At 37.2% G+C, this 25,443-nt stretch overlaps 1 protein-coding gene across 1 annotated transcript in view; it reads right to left on the reverse strand.

Moving 5' to 3' along the window:
* Positions 1-25,443, reverse strand: part of adarb2.L (adenosine deaminase, RNA-specific, B2 (inactive) L homeolog) — a 415,479-nt gene that overhangs the window by 42,883 nt on the left and 347,153 nt on the right. The window contains exon 4 of the mRNA XM_041565811.1: positions 22,033-22,147. Coding sequence (XP_041421745.1) covers positions 22,033-22,147 — 115 coding nt within the window. The remainder of the gene's footprint in view (positions 1-22,032; positions 22,148-25,443) is intronic.

The raw sequence follows: 25,443 nt of genomic DNA on the forward strand, positions 1-25,443 counted from the left end.
CTAATTGTGTGTGTGTGTGGCATTCACTTCCTAACGACGGCTCGGGTTTAGGAGTTCACTGCTGCTACTGCACTATACACAGGCCCTTGGGTGCCAGTAAAAAATACAGCCGTACCTCTTCCTATTCTTTATCACATCTTGTTGTCCAGTTCACATTGGCCTTTTATTCTGTCATAGAGTCCTATTCATAATTTAAAAAAAAAATTGCGGTGTACGAAAAAGTCCTTCTGCTTCATATATAGGTATGGGATCCATTATCCGGAAACCCGTTATCCAGAACGCTCCGAATTACTGCATGGCCGTCTTCCGTAGACTACATTTTATGCAAATAAACCAAAGTTTTTAAAATGATTTCCCTTTTCTCTGTAATAATAAAACAGGAGCTTGTACTTGATCCCAACTAAGATATAATTCATCCTTATTGGAAGCAAAACCAGCCTATTGGGTTTATTTAATGTTAACATGATTTTATAGTAGTATGAAGGTCCAAATTAGAAAAAGATCCATAATATGAAAAACCCCAGGTCCCAATAATTCTAGATAACAGATACCTGCATAGTTCTTCCATCCTTAATTACTATAATAATGGAGTAATTTGGATATTTCCACCTATAATTATTTAAGCCTCTCGTTTTTTGGTTTTAAGGCAGTGATATGTGTATAGCATGAGACGTGTGAATAACTTTCTGAAGTCTTCTGAATGATTTTCTAGTAGACTTAGGTTATGAAAAACCAAATTACAGATCCAGAATCCCATTTCATCCCATAAAATCCTTTCTGGATAACAGGTGGGACCCAGGTTTTTATGGGATAAAATGGGATGATGGATCTGTAATTTGGATCTTCATTACCTGTACAGTGCTGCAACATATACCTAGCTCCATATACCTAGCTCCGACCCTGGCCGCTGGAGGGCGTTGGCTGTGTTGCTACTATGCGATCTGCTGTAAATCTGTGTCTAATTCTTCACAATTTCAGAAGGATTTCATTGTTTTGAGGGTAATCTACAATGTGCCCTGGATGTTCCTGGTGGCTGGTGTTAAAGGCCGTACATTCTTCCAATTGCACATTCATTATTTAATTTCTGAATAAGGCCTGCTGATCTTTAACTGAGCCACAAGATGTAAAAAAAAAAAAAAAGAAATGTAACGTCCTTGTATACAATGTACCAGAACCAGACAACAAAAAAAAAACCTGCAATTTCACAGAGCTCTGGATACCAGTAAAATGCCTCGGGTCAAGATTTATCTGTGTTCTAAATTCAGGCTGACTCTGAGCAATTTCCTGTGTGCTCAATATATGGAACAGTGAGTGATTTCTCATATACCCATTACATCTGCTAACGTTCTGGGGTTAGCACTTGGGAGTCTGATAAACATTTATATCTTTATTGTTTATTTGTTGCCGTCACTGGCTGAATATAAGCCGGAAATTTACTGCCGATTATTTGTGTCAAAGTGTATTTTGCTGTTGATATTGTGGAAATGGTATCTGGCACAATAATTAGTAATTTCCATGTACATGTTACTTATTCTGTTATCCAGAATGCTCAGGACCTGGGGCATTCAAGATAACGGATCTTTGGATTTGTATTGGATCTTCATACCTTAAGTCTACTAGAAAATCATTTAAACAATAAATAAACCCAATAGGATGGCTCTGCATCCAATAAGGATTTATTATATCTTAGTTCGGATCAAGTACACGTATGGACCTGTTATCCAGAATGCTCGTGACGTGGGGCATTCCAGGTTATGGATTTTTCCGTAATTTGGATCGTCATACCTTACGTCTCCCATCTGCAAATACTGTGCATTGTGCACAGAACCCAGTATACAATATTTATTTATATATCTTTGGAATGCTGAGTAAATTGAACTGTATATTGTTTAACCATATCCCATGCACCCAAAATGACCTTTTGGACTATAGGTTGAGTGGTATTACTGCTTATGAAAGGTCCCAATTGGTTAACAAAAGGTCGGATTCACAATGTGATGGTATGAAATAAAAACCTTCACAAACTTGATTTATCTATGGAGTGCTAGGACTTTATGCTTTAAATTTACATTTATTGCCTACAGCACCCCAAAAGGCTTGGTTTGAGTGCAGACTCTTAATCCAGATTCTAGGGGAAACGTAAAATCCGGGGCAAGATAGGCGCTACTTGCCTGTATGGGACCATGAAGAAAAAAGTATAAATTCTGGGAAAAATTTATAATCTGGACATGTAAAACTGGATATATATATATATATATATATATATATATATATATATATATATATATATATATATATATATATATATATATATATATATATATATATATATATATATATATATGGACCCATAAATCTTTGGACAGAGACAACTTTTTTTCTAATTTTGGTTCTGTACATTACCACATTGAATTTTAATTGAAACAACTCAGATGCAGTTGAACTGCAGACTTTCAGCTTTAATTCAGTGGGTTGAACAAAAAGATTGCATAAAAATGTGAGGAACTGAAGCCTTTTTTCTAACACAATCACTTCATTTCAGGGGCTCAGAAGCAATTGGACCATTGGCTTAAAGGCTATTTCATGGGCAGGTGTGGGCAATTCCTTCATCATGTCATTATTAATGAAGCAGATAAAAGCCCTGGAGTTGATTTGAGGGGGGGGGGATGCTTGTATGTGGAAGATTTTGTGTGGTCAAAGGAGCTCTCCATGCAGGTGAAACAAGCCATCCTTAGGGCTCTTACACATGAGCGTTTTTACCTGCGCTCCCCTGCGTTCCGTTTTTCGGCGTTCAGCCGCAGGGGAGTGCAGGAATAGACGCATTTAATTATTTCAAATGGGGCTGTACTCACACAGGCGCATGTAGGTGCCGAACGCAGGAAAAATGCAGCATGTTGCATCTCAACCTGCGTTCGGCACCTACATGCGCCTGTGTGAGTACAGCCCCATTTGAAATAATTAAATGCGTCTATTCCTGCACTCCCCTGCGGCTGAACGCCGAAAAACAGAAGAAAAACACAGAGAAATTGCTACAATATTAGGAGTGGCAAAATCTACAGTTCGGTACATCCAGATAAAGAAAGAAAGCACTGGTGAACTCAGCTGATGAAAGTTCCGATACGGAACTGGAAAGTTGGAATTAATAAATGTATTTTTTTGCTTTATTTGCATTTTTTGCATATATATATAATAGTCCAAAGGGTGCACACCATGTATAACCACAAAAACTGGGTGCTAGTTGCATGCTTTGCTCACAAGAGAAAATAATGTCGTTTACAGAACAATATTATTTTCCTACAATACACACTCACAGTGGATTTTGGTTTATTCCAGACTAGCTATTTAGTAACTGTGAGTGCAAATTTGTAGCAGCCTTGACAGAGCCCATAAATGTGCATTTTGCACTTCATCCGTCAGTGGTCAGTTTCTGGCCTTAAACTGACGTAGATAAATGCTCCAAGCATTTCATATGTCACCCTAACCTTGCTTGTAATGGCTCATCATCAACACCGGATTGGACTTTCAATGTAGCTGAGAAGAGAAAAGAACATAGATAAATTGTAAAAGAAAGAAAAGCGGCGTGCGGAATGACCCTTTCTGCTATGGTTTATTGTGGTGCAGATGAGCACAATTGATAACCAGAAAACATAAAAGTGACTTGATTTGTGGAGCCTGAGTTGCCGCCAGCTACTTTACAGCTGATCCTCGGGTACTGCTGAAATTACTAGTCCAGTGTTTATGGATTTAACCTTTTCTATATCAGAGACCACACTGGGATACTCCATAAAACAAGGAAGATCTTATATAGAGTGCAAAAACATGGCTGCGGGCCCTGGGACGTTACGAAGACTCGATTTAAAGGAAAATGTAATACACTAGAATGTATTTGTGCTATGTTAGCTGCATTGTGGATATTTTTTTTTAATATTTGTAAGAAAGTTGAGCATTTCCATTCCTTCACTTTAGCACTGGAGCATTGGCGGTTCTGTTGGAGTCCCGCCTGCTGCAAATCTGTGAACTTATGGGACCTAAATTAAGCAAAGGTACAAGTTAAAATGATATGCCTATGTTTAATAAATTAATAACCGGAGAATTATGAATAGGTGAACTTTTCATTTATTTAACCATGAGGTTAGGGATAGAAGGGCTAAAAAGCATAAAAGCCCTGTACAATGCAATATATGCAGTTGGAGACTTCAGAAAGTATTCACATCTCATGCTACACACATAGCACTGCCTTAAAACCAAGAAACTAGTGGTTTTACCCCTCACTTAAGTAATTATATAGTGAATAAAGTACCCCCTTTTGTAAAATATAGGGATATTATAAGTTACCGAGGAGTTTCATGACCATATAAAAACACGAGGCCGAAGGCCGAGTTTTTTTATACAGGTCATGGAACTCCGAGGTAACTTCTAATATCCTCATATTTTACAACTGGGGGTACTTTATTTATTATAATACACAAGTTTCAATGAGTCATGTGACAGAAATGACATCAGAACTCACCGTTTATAACTGATGACATCAGAACTCACCGTTTATAAGGATATAATTTACAGGATATTCATGGCTTTTGTGTATTATATGTGGATATATCCAAATGACTCCATTATATAGTAATTAAGGATAGAAGAACTATGCATCAAGTTCCACATGTTTAATAATACCGGTATGGGACCTGCTTTCCAGAATGCTTGGGACCTGGGGTTTTCTGGATAATGGATCTTTCCGTAATTTGAACCTTCATACTTTAAGCCTACTATAAAATCATGTAAACATTAAATAACCCTAACAGGCTGGTTTTGCCTCCCATAAGGATTAATTATATCTTAGTTTGGATCAAGCACAAGGTACTGTTATATTATTATAGAGAAAAAGGAAATAATTTAAAGAAAATTTGGCTTATTATAGTCTATGGGAGACAGCCTTTCCATAATTTGGAGCTTTCTAGATAACGGGTTTCTGGATAATGGATCCTATACCTGTACATATACGGCTTGCAACCAGTCTGTTTTTAGTCTCTTCTGAAGTCGCTTCTGAACAAGTGACTCATATTAGTCCCAAAACGCCTAAAGCGGTGCTCTCTCCCTGCCCCATCATTTTCTGTGTGATTTTTATCATGTTTGAATAAAGTTCTTGGAGTTTTTAACCTTTGGATGGAGTGATCCATTCAACCGTGCCAAGGATTGGATGTACCATATGTTTGGTGAAAATTTCATGATTTATTCCCGGTGAGCTAGAAGGGGAACAACGCGGTCCAACTGCCATGGTGAGCCATTTGTAATGAGCCCAAGATAGCTTTTAGTCCTAGAATGATGAGCGGTATAAACAACCATCCGAATGGTGTTGATATTTCCATTATCCAAGCTACATCTGTCTAATCATTAAAAGGAATGAATAAACCAATGAAAAACTCTTAGGGGGTTATTTATTATATAGGTCTGAATGCCAAAAACTTGAAATTTTTTATTTTTTTTTACTATAAAATCAGAATTTTTAGTGGAAAAAAGCCCTCAAATGTATTATACCCCGAGGATGGAAAAAGTCGAAATCTGAAAATCCGGCATCTCAGACCTGCCGAGGTTATTTATAAGATGATGGGAGAAGTCCCGAAGATATCCTGATCTGCACTGGGTTTCGTACCAAAATCTGAAGATTTCATAGTTTTTGGGCAAAAATTTTTGGGAGTTTTTGGGAGTAAAAAGATTAGTTTTTTTAGTTTTTTCAGCACAGGAAAGTTTTGGAAAAATATCTTGATAAATAAGGGGAAAAAACCTGAGCGGTTTTGGTCGGATTATATATTAGAAAATGCTTCGACAATTTCTGATTTTGATAAATAACCCCCTAATTGTCATATAAGAGTCGAACCAAACGAGACAATAGCAAATCTACAATACACATACAATTTCATGAAAAGAAGCTTTGTAGTGGCCAGCTCAGCGGGATAGTTAAACCCTAGGAAAATAGCAGTGACAACACAGTTCACACACTCTGATTTTATGGCTATTTTAGGTGTTGATTTAAGTATCTGACAGGACTTTAGTGTATATCAATTGTATTGTAATGTCAGAGCATGGCAGGGTTGCAAAAGGTTGCAGTTTTAAGCACCTATTTTCTAGAGTGTGAAATAGCATTCACCATATAAGAAAGACTATTAGGATTCTGATATTCCAAATTGTTACGTTATGATGACACAGTGTGTTTAAAGGGGAGCTGACATCGCCATTCAACTTGATTATAGAAGATGCGTAAAAGTCTTTTAAACAATTCAACTTCTTTGCTTATCATTTTTGAGATACAAATGGTTTATTGCTGTGTTTCCTCAGCCAAACTTTTCTCCTGCTCAGCTCAGCCATGCTGTTTGCCAGTTGTTAGTTGTGCACTGCAAATTGCTGACCCAAGCTGGAATCGGCACATTCTGCCAGGTGAAACCTGTCAGCGACTCACAGCATGAATGTGTTGTCAACTGGAAAACAATGTTAGGTTGAGGATACCATAAATAAAATATATGGTAGTTGTGTACTGCAAATCGCCGACACAAGCTGGAATATGTACATTATACCAGGTAAAAGCTGTCAGTAATTCACAACATGAGTGTGTTGCCTGCTGAAAACAAAGGTTAGGTTGAGGATCTCAGAAAAAAATATTTGTTAGTTGTGCACTGTAAATTGCTGACTTAAAGGAGAAACAAATCCTTAATAAAAAAAAAAAAACCTTTCCCCCTACCCTACATAGACCCCCCTTGATGGAACAGCACATTGATGACAGGAATGAGTGTTATAAAAGGACAATTTAAATGATATAAAATGATAATACCCTCCCCCAATTAAAGTTTCCTTTTTCCAACAAGACTCCTAAGACAGATGTGATCTATGATAAGGAGTTAATTGTGGCCCTATATAATGTCATATCAAATTATGCTCACATAATGCCAATGCCCTGCAGCCAGAAGCTAAAGGGTTAACCTATAGGAAACCGAGATAGGATTGTAGCTAAAGAACTGCAAGTACACACCCTGGCTATATTTAAATAGCATTCGTTAGAGCACAAAGCTTGCAAACTGTTGGACACAAGAAACGTGTGCGAAACGTTTCCCAGTAATGCTTGCACTTGCTCAGATGTAAGTACTTTCTTGACCATGTATGGTACATCTTCCTTATAGTGACTGCTCTGTAAGTAAGTTACCAACACCTTCCCTCCTCCCCCCAGCCTAGCTGCTACCCCATGCAAATGCCCTTAACTCTTTGCTTACCCCTCCGTGCAAATCCTGTCCAGCGGAGTTCACTGGCGCCATCTTCTTCTCTTCGGTAATCTTTGGAATGACACTGGTTGAGCTGCGCATGGTCAATAGGAGCAACTCTCATTCCGAAGATTATTGAAGCAGCTGAAGTGGTCTGGCCGTGCTCTACACCTTAATAACATCATGTGTGATCTTGACCACACCGATTACGAATTCAACCTGGGATCACCCCTGAATAGTGGCCCTTAAAGGGATACTGTCATGGGAAACATGTTTTTTTCCAAAACGCATCAGTTAATAGTGCTGCTCCAGCAGAATTCTGCACTGAAATCCATTTTTCAAAAGAGCAAACTGATTTTGTTATATTCAATTTTGAAATCTGACATGGGGCTAGACATATTGTCAATTTCCCAGCTGCCTCAAGTCATGTGACTTGTGCTCTGATAAACTTCAATCACTCTTTACTGCTGTACTGCAAGTTGGAGTGATATCAGCCCTCCCTTCCCCCCCCCAGCAGCCAAACAACAGAACAATGGGAAGGTAACCAGAAAGCCGCTCCCTGGAAGATCTAAGAACAGCACTCAATAGTAATAGCCAAGTCCCACTGAGGCTGATTTAGGTACATTAAGTAGGAGAAATAGCCTGCCAGAAAGTAATTCCATCCTAAAGTGCAGGCACAAGTCACATGACTGGGCAGCTGGGAAACTGACAAAATGTCTAGCCCCATGTCAGATTTCAAAATTGAATATAAACAAATCAGTTTGCTCTTTTGAGAAATGGTTTTCAGTGCAGAATTCTGCTGGAGCAGCACTACATAGTTACATAGTTAAATTGGGTTGAAAAAAGACAAAGTCCATCAAGTTCAACCCCTCCAAATGAAAACCCAGCATCCATACACACCCCTCCCTACTTTTAATTAAAATTATATATACCCATACCTATATTAACTATAGAGTTTAGTATCACAATAGCCTTTAATATTATGTCTGTCCAAAAAATCATCCAAGCCATTCTTAAAGGCATTAACTGAATCAGCCATCACAACATCACCCGGCAGTGCATTCCACAACCTCACTGTCCTGACTGTGAAGAACCCTCTACGTTGCTTCAAATGAAAGTTCTTTTCTTCTAGTCTACGATGTGTTTTGGAAAAAAACATGTTTTTCCATGACAGTATCCCTTTAAGTGGGAGTTCATTCTTACTCTGTCGGTAACAAGTATTTAAACAGGATGAAATTTAGTGAAATTAGCCACTGTTAACATTATACTATTTTGTAAAAAAAGCTTTGTAAATGTGTTTTTTTTCTCACAGCTTGGTGTTTTTAAATGAGATTCTCATGCATTGTGTTCTCTTCTCCATGTCGTCTTCTGCATTAAAAACACTCGGCATGCTCATTTTAAACTGGCCCGGCTGGCAGCTACACAAAGGAGTCGGAAAAAAAACCCTGATGCACTGAGCAAATAAAAAAAAAAATCCAGATTTCACCCTTCGTAGAATGATTACAGCGGACATTACGATACCACCCTCTGAAAAGAAGAGAAGGTGATAAAGAGTAGCTGTGCGCATTCAAACTGTCAAGATCGATCAACAGCAGACAGGAAAATAGTGTTTAAGTGTCGGCCTCGACTTGTTCAAAATGATAATATGATGTTTCCCCTTTCTGAGGGAATTTGGCAGGGAGCTGCTTGTGGGAAGCGTGGGGCTTTCTCAGTGCTGCTTTGTCATTTTGGGGGAGGTAAATGGACTCTAATGGAAGCTAATTATAAAGAATTGGAATGCACATAAATAGTATAAATAGTAAAAAGCATTCTTTCCAGGAAAGGCATTCATAGAATCCAAAAATTGTGATTGGGTCCACTTTTATTTAACTTGTTCATTAATGATGTAGGGAAGGGTGTTGTAAGTAATGTATCAGTGTTTGCAGATGACACAAAACTATCAGCCCAATTAATTCCATCCAGGATGTGACATCCTTGCAACAGGATCTTGACAAACTGGCAATCTGGGCAACTAAGTGGCAAATGAGATTCAATGTTGATAAATGTAAAGTCATGCACCTGGGATGTAAAAATATCCACTTATACCCTTAATGGGACTGCACTAGGCAAATCCATTATGGAAAAGGACCTTGGAGTCCTTGTAGATGATAAACTTGGCTGTAGCAAGCAATGCCAGTCGGCAGCATCAAGGGCAAATAAGGTCTTGAGCTGTATTAAAAGGGGCATAGAGTCACGGGAGGAGGGGGTCATTCTTCCACTGTATAGAGCACTGGTAAGGCCCCATCTAGAATATGCCGTACAGTTTTGGTCTCCATCACTCAAACAGGACACTATTGTATTAGAGAGGGTACAGAGAAGGACAACTAAGCTGGTAAAAGGTATGGAAAATCTTAGCTATGAGGAAAGACTGGCAAAATTGGGGATGTTCCCACTGGAGAAGAGGTGCATAGTGCTTAAGGGGAGATATGATAAATATGTATAAATATATAAGGGGATCATATAATAATCTCTCTAATGCTTTATTTACCAGTAGGTCTTTCCAGCTGACACAAGGTCACCCATTCCGATTAGAAGAAAAGAGGTTGCGTCAAAATATTGGGAAGGGGTTTGTTACAGTGAGAGCTGTGAAGATGTGGAATTGTCTCCCTGAATCAGTGGTACAGGCTGATACATTAGATAGCTTTAAGAAGGGGTTGGATGGTGTTTAGCAAGTGAGGGAATACAGGGTTATGGGAGATAGCGCATAGTACAAGTTGATCCAGGGACTAGTCCGATTGCCATTTTGGAGTCAGGAAGGAAATTTTCCCCCTCTGAGGCAAATTGGAGAGGCTTCAGATGGGTTTTTTTGCCTTCCTCTGGATCAACTGGCAGTTAGGCAGATAAAAAAAAAAACTAAAAGGTTGAACTTGATGGACGTGTTTCTTTTTTCAACCTAACTAACTATGTTACTCTGTTAATTTTCAAAAACCTGAAGCATCCTATAGGGTTGCCACCATTGCTGGGACCAAAACCCGGAAAAAGGGTCATAATGACGATGTCATGGTGTGGCTGGTGGTGGGTCCATGCTGTTTGGTGGCTGAGTAACAATGTTGGGATTGGGGCTATGGCATCATATGATCACAATTGGGTGATTTTGTTTCCTCTTTCACTGAAACCTGAACAGGGTGTTTTAAACCAGACAGCCCTTTGAAAAAAAGGGCTGTCTAGTTCAAGTCCATCTTACGTGAGTTGGGGCATCCGTTGGGCCTGCCTGTCAACCAAATATTATTCCACTCAAAACTGTGGAAACCTGAGGATATGATTCCTCAGCATTACAGCTACAAAATGATAAAAGCAATTTAGAAGGGTGTTTCTTCTTGATGTTGCACCCATGTGTGTGTGAAAGGGTAACAAGGTACAAAATAATGTGTCCAAATGGAATGAAGGAGCACAAGATGGTGTGATAAACCTAAACAACCCCCTATAGACAATTATAGTAGACATTCATAAGGGCTATGGCAAATGGAGTGCTGGTGGTAGTGGTGATCAAAGCACCCACAGTTCATACAAGCTTGTTTGTAGTCATGATAACACCAAGAGATTTACCAAAAACAACATACAGTATGCAGTAAGGAAATGTAAACTCATTAAAGGAGAACTACACCCTAACAATGAATATGTCTAAAAATGCCATATTTTATATAACAACCTTATTGCACCAGCCTAAAGTTTCAGCTTGTCAATAGCAGCAATGATCCAGGACTTCAAACTTGTCACAGGGGGTCACCATCTTGGAAAGTGTCTGTGACACTCACATGCTCAGTGGGCTCTGAGCGGCTGTTGAGAAGCTAAGCTTAGGGGTCGTCACTAATTATCCAGCAGAAAATGAGGTTCCCCTGTAATATAAGCTGATACTACAGGGCTGATTATTAAATTCTGATGCTAATTGCACTGGTTTCTGTGCTGCCAAGTAGTAATTATCTGTATTAATTACTAATTAGCCTTATATTGTGCAATTTCTATTCTATGTGTGCTGTATATTGTGAGTGGGTCCCTAAGCTCAGTAAGTGACAGCAGCACAGAGCATGTGCAGTGAATCAGCAGAAAAGAAGATGGGGAGCTACTGGGGCATCTTTCTAGACACAGATATTTACTGCTAAAGGACTGTGGTTGCCTTGGGCTGGTACAGAAGCCCAAAACATAATGTACAACATTTCTAGCTACCTGTTTAGTTAAGCTTTAGTTCCCCTTTAAAATAAATGAATGCAAAACTGCTCAGAGTATTTTTTTCTCAGTATTTCAGGGTCATTGAGAATGCACTTGCACTGTGCCATGTGCAAAGATGTCGAATTTGCCAAAATGAATGCGATTGTACTTGTACTTGGTTGCAAATTGGAAGCAGTCACATAGAATAAGTCTGTCTGGCCTCATTTCCAGTGTTCAACATGAGAGTAACGTGTGTGCCCTATCAGGTGCAGCAGCACCAGATTCAGAATGGAAGGCAGGAAGGAATAAGTGGCACAGAGTACAACTCTATGGAAGTGTGACAAGCGCATTGGTTTTATACAAAAGTCATTGCATGGAAAATCATAAATTGCTAACTTCGCTTGCACTTGCAATGTTGCTCTTCTTAGAACTCCTCAAAGAAACTTCAGATGACTTTTCCCTGTTTGCTAATTTCATTTTCTAAGCAGAGCGCCATATCACAAAATTCATTTTCAGCTGACTGAAGCAAGTTGGCTGCAATGACCAGCAGGTGGTACTGTTGTTTCATATTCATTTTAATAGCGGTGTAAAAACTGATACTATCTCGAAGGGATACATGGGAAAACGTTTTTTTTCCCAAAATGCATCAGTTAATAGTGCTGCTCCAGTAGACTTCTGCACTGTTTTTCAAAAGAGCACAGATTTTTTTTATATTTAATTTTGAAATCTTAATTTTGAAGTCACTCTTTACTACTGCACTGTAAATTGGAGTGATATCAACCCTACCCCACCCCCAGCAGCCTAACAGCAGAACAATGGGATGGTAACCAGATAACGGCTCCCTAACACAAGATAACAGCTGCCTGGTAGATCTATGAATAGCACTCAATAGTAAAATCCAGGTCCCACTGTGACACATTCAGTTACATTGAGTAAACAACAGCCTTTGGACTGTTGAAATCTGACATAGGACAAGACATATTGTCAGTTTCCCAAGTTCCCCCAATCATGTGACTTGCTCTGATATACTTCAGTCACTCTTTACTGCTGCACTGCAAGTTGGAGTGATATCTTTATTTAAATTATAATTGCCTTCTGTTACCTAGATAGATGATAGATATAGACAGAATGTAGGTAAAAGTTTCCTTGGTTATGTCTTGTACAGGTATAGGATCCATTATCCGGAAACCCGTTATCCAGAAAGCTCCGAATTAGGAAAGGCCATCTCTCATAGGCTCCATTATAATCAAATAATCCAAATTTTTAAAAATTATATACTTTTTCTCTGTAATAATAAAACAGTACCTTGTACTTGATTGAAAATAATATATAACGATTTCTTATTGGAAGCAAATACACACTATTGGGTTTAGTTAATGTTTACATGATTTTCTAGTAGACTTAAGGTATGAAGAGCCAAATTACAGAAAGATCCATTATCCGGAAAACCCCAGGTCCTGAGCGTTCTGGATAATAGGTCCCATACCTGTATAATAGGTTCCTCACACAGAGCCAGGTACTGCCATACCTCTCACAAATCGACAATAGTATCACTCTGGAGAACCATATCAATCAACCAGTGATCCTTTTATTAGAAAACTGCACACATTTTCTAATACAATTTGCTAATTTTATTGCAATTTTTTAATTAAAGGATCACTGGTTGATTGATACGATTCTCCAGAGTGATACTATTGTCAATTTAGATAGATGATAGATGGTAGATGGTAGGTACGATAGAGGTAGGGTGATAGATGAAACACTAGAGAGATATAGATAGATAGATAGATAGATAGATAGATAGATAGATAGATAGATAGATAGATAGATAGATAGATAGATAGATAGATAGATGATAGAGAGAGAGAGAGAGAGAGAGAGAGAGAGAGAGAGAGAGAGAGAGAGAGATGATAGATAGAGAGAGAGAGTGAGAGAGAGAGAGAGAGAGAGAGAGGGAGAGAGAGAGAGAGAGAGAGAGAGAGAGAGGGAGAGAGAGAGAGAGATACATGATAGACTGGAGATAGATAGATAGATAGACACATGATAGGTAGGGTAATATAATAATGATAGATTGAAGTACAGACTGTTAGATAGAAAGAAGTAGCTAGAAAGAGATACAGTATATAGATAATTGTCCTTGTCCATGGAAACCCATTTCCTATAAAACAATAATTATTTTCATGATTATGTTTTTACATAGTAATGAAATGACAGCACTTTGGTGTCAGTGTTAGCTAACCTAACATAGAGGTTGGAATGGACAGTCAGAGCTCTAGAGAACCTCTGGGTGGGCCCATATCTCTGTGCACCAACAGAAGAAGTCCTGTCTCAATTAGGTTAAATAGTGGGCCCTCGAAGGCCGACTAATTACAAAAATAAATCTATATTTATAGAAAAACTATCCTATTTTTTTTAAAAAAAGTTTTTTTCGAAGCCTTAAGGCAGCTATTCCTCATTATGGAAATCCCTTATCCAAAAAAAAAAACCCTGGTCCATAAGCATTCTACACAATAGATATTTGTAACTGGATATAGGGTTTCATTAATTAATTAAGCTGTTCTAGCAACATTTTTGTCCTCCTATCAAGGCTTATTTTTCAAGAGCATTCCTAGACAAATGCTAATAAATCCCACTTCTGAAAGCATAACAAATCCAATTAGTTATGTACTTTGGCATTTTCTCTAAATGAACACTAAAAAGGAGATTCGTTATTTTATTTCTCTTGCGCTCAGGTAGTCTCGGGCGGCATCGCTGGTGTTTATTGACAAACTCGTAATAATAATTAGTTCAGCAGATAAACAACTAGAAAATGGCTTTCAAAGGGCAGCAAAGTTAAAAACATGAAATATTCTTCTGAAACAAAAGTTTCATCACTGAGCTAATAATCTTTTATAATTACCATCGTTTTAATATTTGCATTCTCAATTTTTAATTTACCCCTTCATTGGTCACTGCCTGGTTTGGCCCAAGTGCCACCTGTGCCTTGTTGATGGTCTCTAATCAGCCCTAATGGGGTTTACCGGGATAAGTGAATGGTGACCTTCATTTTTATTTATTATACAATATATGCAAATGAAAACAATGTATAAAATGTGTGAACCACCTGAGGTCATAATGACAGTCCAGGTAAATAGAAATCAGAAAAGAGAAATGCATTCATTAGCTATGGGAAAATTGTATTTGATACACTGAGAAAGTTAAAATGTGGGTGAAAGTCACTGATGGAACCTCCCCTTTTAGAATCCGAAAAGTCCAGTTTAAAGGGACAATGGACCCCAGAAATAAGTACAGTATATATTGAGTTCATTTTTCTCCGAATGCTTAGTAATGCACATTGAAGTTATTCTGCACAGGGAAACCTGTTACAAGAATAAGATCCGTTTTTCAAAAAGCTCTGAAATACGGAAAAGCCGTTTCCCATAGACTCCAATATAATAAAACTTTTTAAAATGAATGCCTTTTTCTCTGTAGTAATCAAATGGTACCTTGTTCTTGATCTCAACTCAGATATAATTAAAGGGATACTGTCATGGGAAAAAACATTTTTTTCAAAGTAATCAGTTAATAGTGCTACTCTAGCAGAATTCTGCACTGAAATCCATTTCTCAAAAGAGCAAACAGATTTTTTAATATTCAATTTTGAAATCTGACATGGGGCTAGACATATAGTCAATTTCCCAGCTGCCCCAAGTCATGTGACTTGTACTCTGATAAACTTCAATCATTCTTTACTGCTGTACTGCAAGTTGGAGTGATATCACCCCCTCCCTTTTTCCCCCCAGCAGCCAAACAAAAGAACAATGGGAAGGTAACCAGATAGCAGCTCCCTAACACAAGCTGCCTGGTAGATCTAATAACAACACTCAATAGTAAAAACCCATGTCCCACTGGGACACATTCAGTTACATTGAGAAGGAAAAACAGCAGCCTGCCAGAAAGCATTTCTCTCCTAAAGTGCAGGCACAAGTCACATGACCAGGGGCAGCTGGGAAATTGACAAAATGTCTAGCCCCATGTCAGATTTCAAAATTGAATATAAAAAAATCTGTTTGCTCTTTTGAGAAATGGATTTCAGTGCAGAATTCTGCTGGAGCAGCACTATTAACTGATTGATTTTGAAAAAAAAATTTTTTTCCCATGACAGTATCCCTTTAATCCTAATTTGAAGATGAACAATCCTATTGGGTTTAAATGGTTCTCTAGTAGACTTAAGGTAGAGAGATCCAAATTACAGAAGGCTCTCTTATCCGGAAAACCCCCAGGTCCCAAGCATTCTGGATAACAGGTCCCATACCTGTATATATATATTTGTTATTCATATTTCTAGGAACAGCCCTTCTGGTTGCTATGACTCCAAACCCCCACCCTAAGGTTTTAAAGGAGAACTGAAGCCTAAAAACGAATATGGCTAGAAAAACTGTATTTTATATATTGAACTGAACCAGCCCAGAGTTTCAGCTGGCCTATAGTAATGATCCAGGCCTTCGAAGTTGTCCATAGGAACTCCCTATCTTGTTAGGCCATCCTTGAGTGCCAGTTGCACTGCACAGGCTCAGTGTGACTCTAAGCTTAGGGGTCATTGGAAATTATCAAGCACAAAATAAGGTTTATCTGTCATAAAACTTGATGCTACAGAGTTGATTATAAAATTCTGATGCAGACTGCACATGTTGCTTAGCCGCCATGACATTTAAATCTGAATTCATTACTAATTAGCCTTGTATTGTGATTTTATATTATATATGCATTGTATATTGTCGTCTTAAAGGGGTTGTTCAGCTTTGGGTTAACTTTTAGTATGATGTAGAGAGTGATATTCTGATACAATTTGCAATTGGTTTTCATTTTTTTATTATTTGTGGTTTTAGTGTTATTTAGCTTTTTGTTCAGCAGCGCTCCAGTTTGCAGAGTCAGCAATCTGGTTGCTAGGGTACAAATTACCCTAGCAACCATGCATTGATTTGAATGAGAATATGGAATATTAATAGGGGAGGGTCAGAGCAGAAAGATGAGTAATAAAAAGTAGCAATAACAACAAATTTGTAGCTTTACGGAGCATTTGTTTTTGGATGGGGTCATTAACCCCATTTTGAAAGCTGGAAATAGGAGATAAAGTCAAATAATTCATAAACTATAAAAAATAAACAAAGAAGACCAATTGGAAAGTTGTTTAGAATTAGCCATTCTATAACATACTAAAAGTTAACCTGAAGGTGAACCACCCCTTTAAGCTTACACAACAGCAGCCCAGAGCTTGTGTAATGAATCAGCAGAAAGATGGGGAGCTACAGGGGGATCTTTAGTGGCACAGATCTTCCGGGCTGCTGGGTCTATATTAGACATAATGTGATTTTATGGGGAAATTAGAAATATAATTCACTGTATCAACAGTATAATATTCAGGATAATCTCTTGCCAGCAAACACAGAGACCTGTAATAGGTTTTCTCCAGAATTTCATCCATCTCCCTTTGATTGTGTGTGAATGTAGGACAAAGGGGTTTCTGAGATGACGCTGCAGTCGTGCTCAATATATGGCACCTAATAGCTTTCTTTAGCAATCTAATCATTTATTGCGTAAACCCAGACAGTGCCCTATAAATCACGTATCGCCCCCGATAATCAATGTACATTCATTTTTCTCCCCACCAAAACATTTATTGCCGTATATGGAATAACTGACACAACGGAAAGTACTGAGGAGTATTTTACTGTTATTAAAGTGAGGTGTACCGTAAATCAACATTAAGCGGAAATAGATGGCATTTATTATTTTCCCCTTGCCTGTGAAATTCAATTCTGATATTGTCAGAATATTCCAGGGAACGTGGTAAATCATACTTATGATTCCAAACACAGGATATATCATAGGGAGGTTTGATTTGTAACCAGTATCAGGCTGCAAATGGGGAATGATAGCTTGATAGATACTTTATAGGCAGGCAGATAGATGGATAGAAAGACCAACCAGACAGATGGATACATCGGATTGATAGATAGATGTACCATGATAATTTTCAATTACATTTCCCTTTATTTCAATTATAATTGCCTTCTGTTACATAGATAGATGATAGATATAAACAGAATGTAGGTAAACGTTTCCTTGGTTATTCCCTGTACCGGTATAGGATCCATTATCCGGAAACCCATTATCCACAAAGCTCAGAATTACGGAAAGGCCATCTCCCATAGGCTCCTTTATAATAAAATAATTAAAATTATTTATAAAAATTAAATAATTATAATTAATTTATAAAATTAAATAATTATAATTAAAAATTATTTTTTTTAAAATTATTTACTTTTTCTCTGTAATAATAAAACAGTACCTTGTACTTTATCGAAAATAAGATATAATGATTTCTTATTGGAGGCAAAGCCAGACTATTGGGTTTAGTTAATGTTTACATGATTTTCTAGTGGAAGATCCAAATTACAGAAAGATACGTTATCCGGAAAGCCCATGTTCCCAAGTATTCTGGATAACAGGTCCCATACCTGTATAATAGGTTCCTCACACAGAGTCAGGTACTGCCATACCTCTCAGACTTCACAAATTGACAATAGTATCACTCTGGAGAACCATATCAATCAACGAGTGATCCTTTTATTAAAAAAATGCACACATTTTCTAATACAATTTTCTAATTTTATTGTAATTTTTTAATAAACGGATCACTGGTTGATTGATATGGTTCTCCAGAGTGATACTATTCTCGATTTAGATAGATGATACATGGTAGGTACATAGGTAGGGTGATAGATGATACACTAGAGAGATTAGATAGATAATTAGATAGATAGACAGATAGACACATGATAGGTAGGGCAATAGAATGATGATAGATTGACGTACAGACAGTTAGATAGAAAAAGGTACTGTAGATAGAAAGAGATATATAGATAATAGATTATAAATATATGGATAGATGATAGATAGATAGATCAATAGATATATGATAGATAGATGATAGATAGATAGATAGATAGATAGATAGATAGATAGATAGATAGATAGATAGATAGATAGATAGTTGATAGATAGACAGATAGATGATAGATAGATGACAGATAGATAGATGATAAATACATTATAGATAAGAGATTGGGTAAACGGAGAGAGAGAGATAGATAGAGAAACACATGACAGGTAGGAAGATAGAAAGATGAGATAGATAGATAACTGATAGATTATAAACATGTGGATAGATGATAGATAGATAGATCAATAGATATATGATGGATAGATGATAGATAGATAGATAGATAGATAGATGATAGATAGATAGATAGATGATAGATAGATAGATAGATAGATAGATAGATAGATAGATAGATAGATAGATAGATAGATGATAGATAGATAGATAGAACAATATATATATATGATAGATAGTTGATAGATAGATAGATAATAGATAGATAGATAGATAGATAGATAGATAGATAGATAGATGATAGATAGATAGATAGATGACAGATAGATAGATGACAAATACATTATAGATAAGAGATTGGGTAAACGGAGAGAGAGAGAGATAAATAGAGAAACACATGACAGGTAGGAAGATAGAAAGATGATAATTTGACTTACAGAAAGGAAAAAGGTAGATAGAGATAGATAGATAACTGATAGATGGGAGATATATAGATAGATCTATTATAGCTAGACAGATTAGAGTCAGGCCGAGTAGTATTGCCATAAAATATAATAACATAGCATGTAGATATATGAAACAGATGATAGATAATAGATAGATACATAGATGATAAATAGAATTATGATAGATAAATGATAGGTGAAGGCAGATGTTGCTGAAGCAAAAGCTACCCCAATGCCCCTGTTACTCCCTTGGTTTGCCATTGGTGTTGCTTTCCAAACTCCTCCTGCACCCACAAATCTCCTTGGAGTTGTTGCGACTGCCATCCATTGCTCCGCAAACCCCATGCCTCTGTCACCTAATTATTTACTGTCTTTCATAGGAAATACGCCCACTGTGCAATGCACTCTAGGCACATGCCTACTCTGCCTACCTGTAATTTTGGCCCTACCTACTTTTAGGTAAGTAGATAGATGATAGGCTGATACAATATCGAATTCCCTCTTATGTTTTCTTTTGTCTGTGATAATTGCTTCTACTGTTTTACAATCAAATGCAGACATTTTGCTCCAAAGTGCAGTTGTTACGAAGCAGGCAGGCAATAGGTTAGCAGATGTATGATTTCACTTACAAGGGTCTCATATATTTAGTCACTTGTCAATTTTCTCTTCCTTCACACACTAAATACAGCTCTTGTTTAAATGATAAATCATGGAAGGAACTGTATAATGTTCTGCTAGTTGCCTGCTACTGATGTTAACCAAAACTATCTCTAAACCTTAAATACTAAACCTGAACAGAAACACTGAAAACGAGCTTTAAATCCAAGGGCAGGTGCTGAAATGGTAAACAAGACATGGAGCATTATCACCCAGCCTTGCACCTAAGGGCAGTTACTAAGAGGCCTATTTATCAACCGTCAGATTTTAATGGTTTTACAGGTTTTTGAAACCATGACTTAACTCAAAAAACTCTAAAACTATGAATGTCATAGAATTTATTTAAAGATCAGAATAAAAAAAGTAAGAACGGAAAATAATATGCTAAAGAATATGAATACCTCTAAAACCTCTCACAATTCTAGTTTTTCAGACAATTACTAGCGAAAAAAAGATTTTAAAACCTCTAAAAGTCGGAAATTGATTTAAAAAGCTCCAATAGGATCAGCACAGCTCCCATTGACTTCTATAGAACCTCGAAAACTTTTACCTGGTAAAGTTTTGTATTAGTGGTTTTAACACTTAGGGGCAAATTAACCCTCGATATTCGACTGCCAAATTGAAATCCTTCGACTTCGAATATCGAAGTCGAAGGATTTACCGCAATTCGTTCGATTTTAATCCCTTGATCTAAAAAAGATAGCAAAGCCTATGGGGACCTTCCCCATAGGCTAACATTGACTTCGGTAGCTTTTAGATGGCGAACTATGGGGTCGAATTTTTTTTTTAAAGAGACAGTACTTCGACTATCGAATGGTCGAATAGTCAAACGATTTTTAGTTCTAATCGTTCGATTCAAAGTCGTAGTCGAAGGTCGAAGTAGCCCATTTGATGGTCGAAGTAGCCAAAAAAAACATTCGAAATTCGAAGGTTTTTTCCTCTATTCCTTCACTCGAGCTAAGTAAATGGGCCCCTTAATAAATCTTGAATTTTTAGAGCTTTTAAAAAAAAAAAAAAAAAAAAAATAGGAAAACCACATTAGAGATTCATGGAGAAAAAAAAAAATTTGACTGGTGGTAAATGTCAGACTTGAACCAGAACAAAATGTAAGAGGATGATTTATACACCTACCAGAAATAAATTCTTAGCGTATCACTTAGATAGTAAGCTTTACAGGGCAGTGACCTCCTTCTATGTCACTTAATCTCTGTATATATATATAGATACTTTGCTTGATATGTGTTCATAAGCAATAACCACAATAGGGGTTGTTTGCTAATGCCTTGGATACAACTTCAAGAGCACTAAGAGGTGCAAAAAGTTGTGTCATGAGGTGCCACACAGAAATCAACTAGGGACAAGGCAAACAGTGTTTTGTAAATTTTTGCTTCTTGCCCTATAATAGTAAGGTGGCCCTAATGTCCTTGCTGGTAATTAATGTGACATAAATCTGTATTGATGGCAAATAAAGGAATGGGTGCGGCTCACCAAAAGTCTTTGTTGGTTTAATTCCACGGGTTATCCTGTGTTCGCTATCCCAAATCAATGTATCAATAATGTAGTTGGTTGTGGAACAAACCCAAGGCAGCAAGTTGACTGCAATACTCTTTATTGGGAGGTAGAGTTACACAACATGTTTCGGGCGGAGCCCTTTGTCAAGTGTAGACACTTGACAAAGGGCTCCGCCTGAAACATGTTGTGTAACTCTACTTCCCAATAAAGAGTATTGCAGTCAACTTGCTGCCTTGGGTTTGTTCCACAACCAACTACTGTATTGATGGCAGACAACGGTTGTGGCTTTTGTAATGTTCTAATGTGTTATGTTAGGCTTTAAAATAAGAAAATTGTAGGTCTGAATGAAAGAATCTCATACTTGTACATCAATGCCATTTTTGTAAGATGAAGATAGTGGTAGGATCATGCAAGTGCCTTGACATGGTCATTAAATCTGTAGTGAACTTTGGCTTAAGGATTGACTTTCTTGTTTGATCACAAACATTGCAGGGTTTACTCAATACCAGCATTCTGAGTGAATACAAGTATTCTATGCATCCGATTATAACCTCTGCAGCATGCAAACAAAGACAAGAGGTCCTCTGCACTCAATCCAATATCAATATAATAAGGACTTTAAGACATTTCGTACCTTAAACTACTAAAAATGCTCTCTCCTTTAACAGGGATGGTTTGACCATATATTGCAATATATTTAAGTTGGCCGACTTCAGCATGGTCTTTGTGCCATTTGAGATCTAACTGTGTTGACTATAAAGAACACATGTGAATATCACAAGCTAGGACCACCATGTTCGGGGTAACATATCTGACTTGGTTCTCTTACCTCTAGTCATCACAATAGCAGCCAAAGCCTTGTGGCGAGAGCACACAGAGGAAAAGTGATCTGTCAGTTCCTGGAACTTCTGTATGACCAGCTGATAAACACAGTCTGCAAAGTCCTGAAAACACAAACACAAAAAGTAAGTCATAAAATACTCATGTGAATCATCTGTTTTCTAAAGGCACATTACATGCAAGTACCATTTTTTTCTTGCAGTCGCTAACTTCCTCTGATCAAACATAGAGGCTTAGTAACTTGGTCTGTAAGTGGGGTTCACCAGGTCATATTTCAAACCAAAATAATTCTTTAAACACATTTTTATTGAACCAATACATACAGTGCAAAACTTAATGAAACCCAAGTACCTTGACATAGAAACTGATTGTCCTGTAATGGAACAATAACATGTAATGAAATCTATTCAGATGCCCATTTAGATGAATGGGGCTCTCCCATCTATAGTACCTTTGCACATGGCCATAAAGCTCCGTACAAAGAAGATATGATGGGAAAGTGTAATCTTTCAGCATTTTGACCTGCCCTTATTTTCTACAGTAAACCTAGAATAATTATTTTTTTCTCATTATTATTACCCTTTATGCCTTTTTGAAATTAAGAACAAGTGTCATGTTTATAGTATTTTCACTTTTGTTTCATTTCCCCAACATTCTATGTAGGTGACACTTTCTCTATTTACAGTTATACTTTACTAGCTTGACTTGGCAGCCATTGCCTCCCAGTAATGTTCCATGTCACCTCCCACATTCTTCCTATTGTATTACAATCCTACTGTAAGAAGTCCAAAGTACAAAAGTAACCATCTAACAAGCAAGGGAAGAGATTTTTTTTAATTGTGCCCTTTTTCTGGGACTGCAGTGTAGATAGTGAATAACAAGGGGGCAGTTGCTTCCCATCACAATATCAGAACATGTATTCCTGTAAAAAGCTAATTTTAAAGAACTACTTAAAAATGGGACTTAATGCATCTGTTACCCAAGGTTTTTTTTAGATGGGCATTCTTTGAAAATCAAGGCATTGCTTGACTTTTATAAAAGATGTAAACAGTTTCTGCATAGACCTTAACAGCTGGCTAATAGTGTAATTAATTTAACATTTTGACATCTTTGCATTTTATTACACTGCCTCATTATATGCTATACGAGCTTACTAAACCTATTAAAATACCTATTTATATTCATGGAATATGCATTTTCAGAGAAGGAGTGGACTTTATTTCAATGTAATAATCAAAAGAAAAGGTCAACTTGAGAAATATATATATATATATATATATATATATATATATATATATATATATATATATATATATATATATATATATATACACACACAGATAAAGGAATGAAGCAGCACAAGATTCTTTGCAAAAGTGTATATTACAAATCAAGCATCAGTACAGCGACGTTTCGGGCAGGCTATATGCCCTTTATCAAGCCATAATAAAAATGAGCATTATACAAGTGATCTTTAAAAGCAACAAACAGAAAATGACTTCATAATTTGCATAATGATTAGTCCACATCCATCACCATTTTGTTTTAACCCTATATATGCATTCAGTGGATTTAAAGGAATAGAAATAGATCATAGTCCTTATTAAGACCTGAGGGATATAACGGTCCAAGTTTTTTAATCCACCACACCTCTCTCTGTTTTAATTTTAATTCTCTATCACCCCCTCTTTTCAAAGGAGGTACTGTTTCCAACACCATAGATTTCAGTTGGTCTGCAGTATGTCCTTTTTCCAGGAAATGTTTGGATACAGGCAAGGACATATTACCTAAATTGATGCTGGAACGATGTTGAGAGATACGTGATTTTACCATCTGTGTGGTCTCACCTATATAGATGAGACCACACGGACATATCAACACATATATCGCAAATTTTGAAATGCATGTGAAATAGCCCCGTAATTGTACTGTATAACCAGTATGGGGATGTATGGGGAGATCGACACTGATTACACTGCTGAGAGTGCTGGGGCGCATTTCGATTGCCCTATTATTTTAACATGGTTTCAGCTGAACCTCTTGCTTGACTTTATACCCTGACTCATGGAGAGAAACAACTGCAGAGTGTGACTGCCAGGAGAAGCGTTGTTGCCAAGTGACTGCTGTGTATAGTCAATGTATTTCTAAATCTGGTAGACTATGAAACATGTCATACATTTCCCAATTTGCAACTCAGATTATTTTTATGAAATAATACAGTCAACTATAAACACTGCTGATTAAAAATAACCATCTAAATGAATAGGAAATCGCGAGAATGGTAATTAAAAAGGATGTAACTGTGGAAAGAGAGTCTATAAAAGCAAATAAAACTCAGAAAACTGAAAATGCACCAGTTAATAGTGATGCTCTAGCAGATTTCTGCACTGAATCAGTTTTTCAAAAGAGCAAACTGATTTTTTTTTTTAGATTTAATTTTGAAATCTGACATGAGGCTAGAAGTGTTGTCAGTTTCCCAGGTGCCCTTAGTCATGTGACTTGTGCTCTGATAAACTTCACTCACTCTTTACTGCTGCACTGCAAGTGATGTCATTCTCACTTTCCCCCCCGACAGCCTATCAAACAAGCAATTGGAAGTTAACCAGATAACAGCTACCTGGTAGACATAAGAATAGCACTCTATTGCAATAGTAAAAATCCAAGTCTGCCTGACACTCCTTCAGTTACACTGAGTAGGAGAAACAATAGCTTAACTGAAAGCAGTTCCATCATGAAGTGCTGGCTGTTTCTGAAAGCACTATATACTTCTTGGTTCATTGATAAAAAATTTATATGGCAGAGTGAATTATTTGCAGTGCAAACCGTGTTATTTAGAAATAAAAACTACACAATAAAAATATTGACAGAATCCCTTTAAAAATATATTTTAGCTTTCAGTTAGGGGTGTGAAGAGGTTGACTTTAGATCCACCAAATACAACAAATACATGAGGGTGTCCTTTCCAGAAGAGTGTCACCTCATAAGACCTGGAAATATTAAATTTTCAAAACAGTAAACCTAGAATTACCCTTTATGCTTTTTTGACTTTAGCAAATGCCATATTCATAGTATTTTTACTTTTGCTTTTTTTCTCAAACATTCCTTGTAGGTGACACTGGGGGTCATTTATCAACACTGGGCAAATTTGCCCATGGGCAGTAACCCATGGCAACCAATAAAATTGCTGCATTCATTGTTCTACTTGCTGCTGGCTTTAAAAAGCTAATCACCGATTGGTTGCTATAGTTAACTGCCCATGGGCAAATTTGCCCAGTGTTGATAAATGAGCCCTACTTTCTCTATATGCAGTTTTACTTTACTAGTTTGACTTGGCAGCCAATCTTTCCCAGGTACCTTCCATGTCATCTCCTACAGGCTATCTATTGTATTACAGGTAGGG

This window comes from Xenopus laevis, chromosome 6L, assembly GCF_017654675.1.
Source record: "Xenopus laevis strain J_2021 chromosome 6L, Xenopus_laevis_v10.1, whole genome shotgun sequence".
NCBI classification, from domain to species: Eukaryota; Metazoa; Chordata; class Amphibia; order Anura; family Pipidae; genus Xenopus; species Xenopus laevis.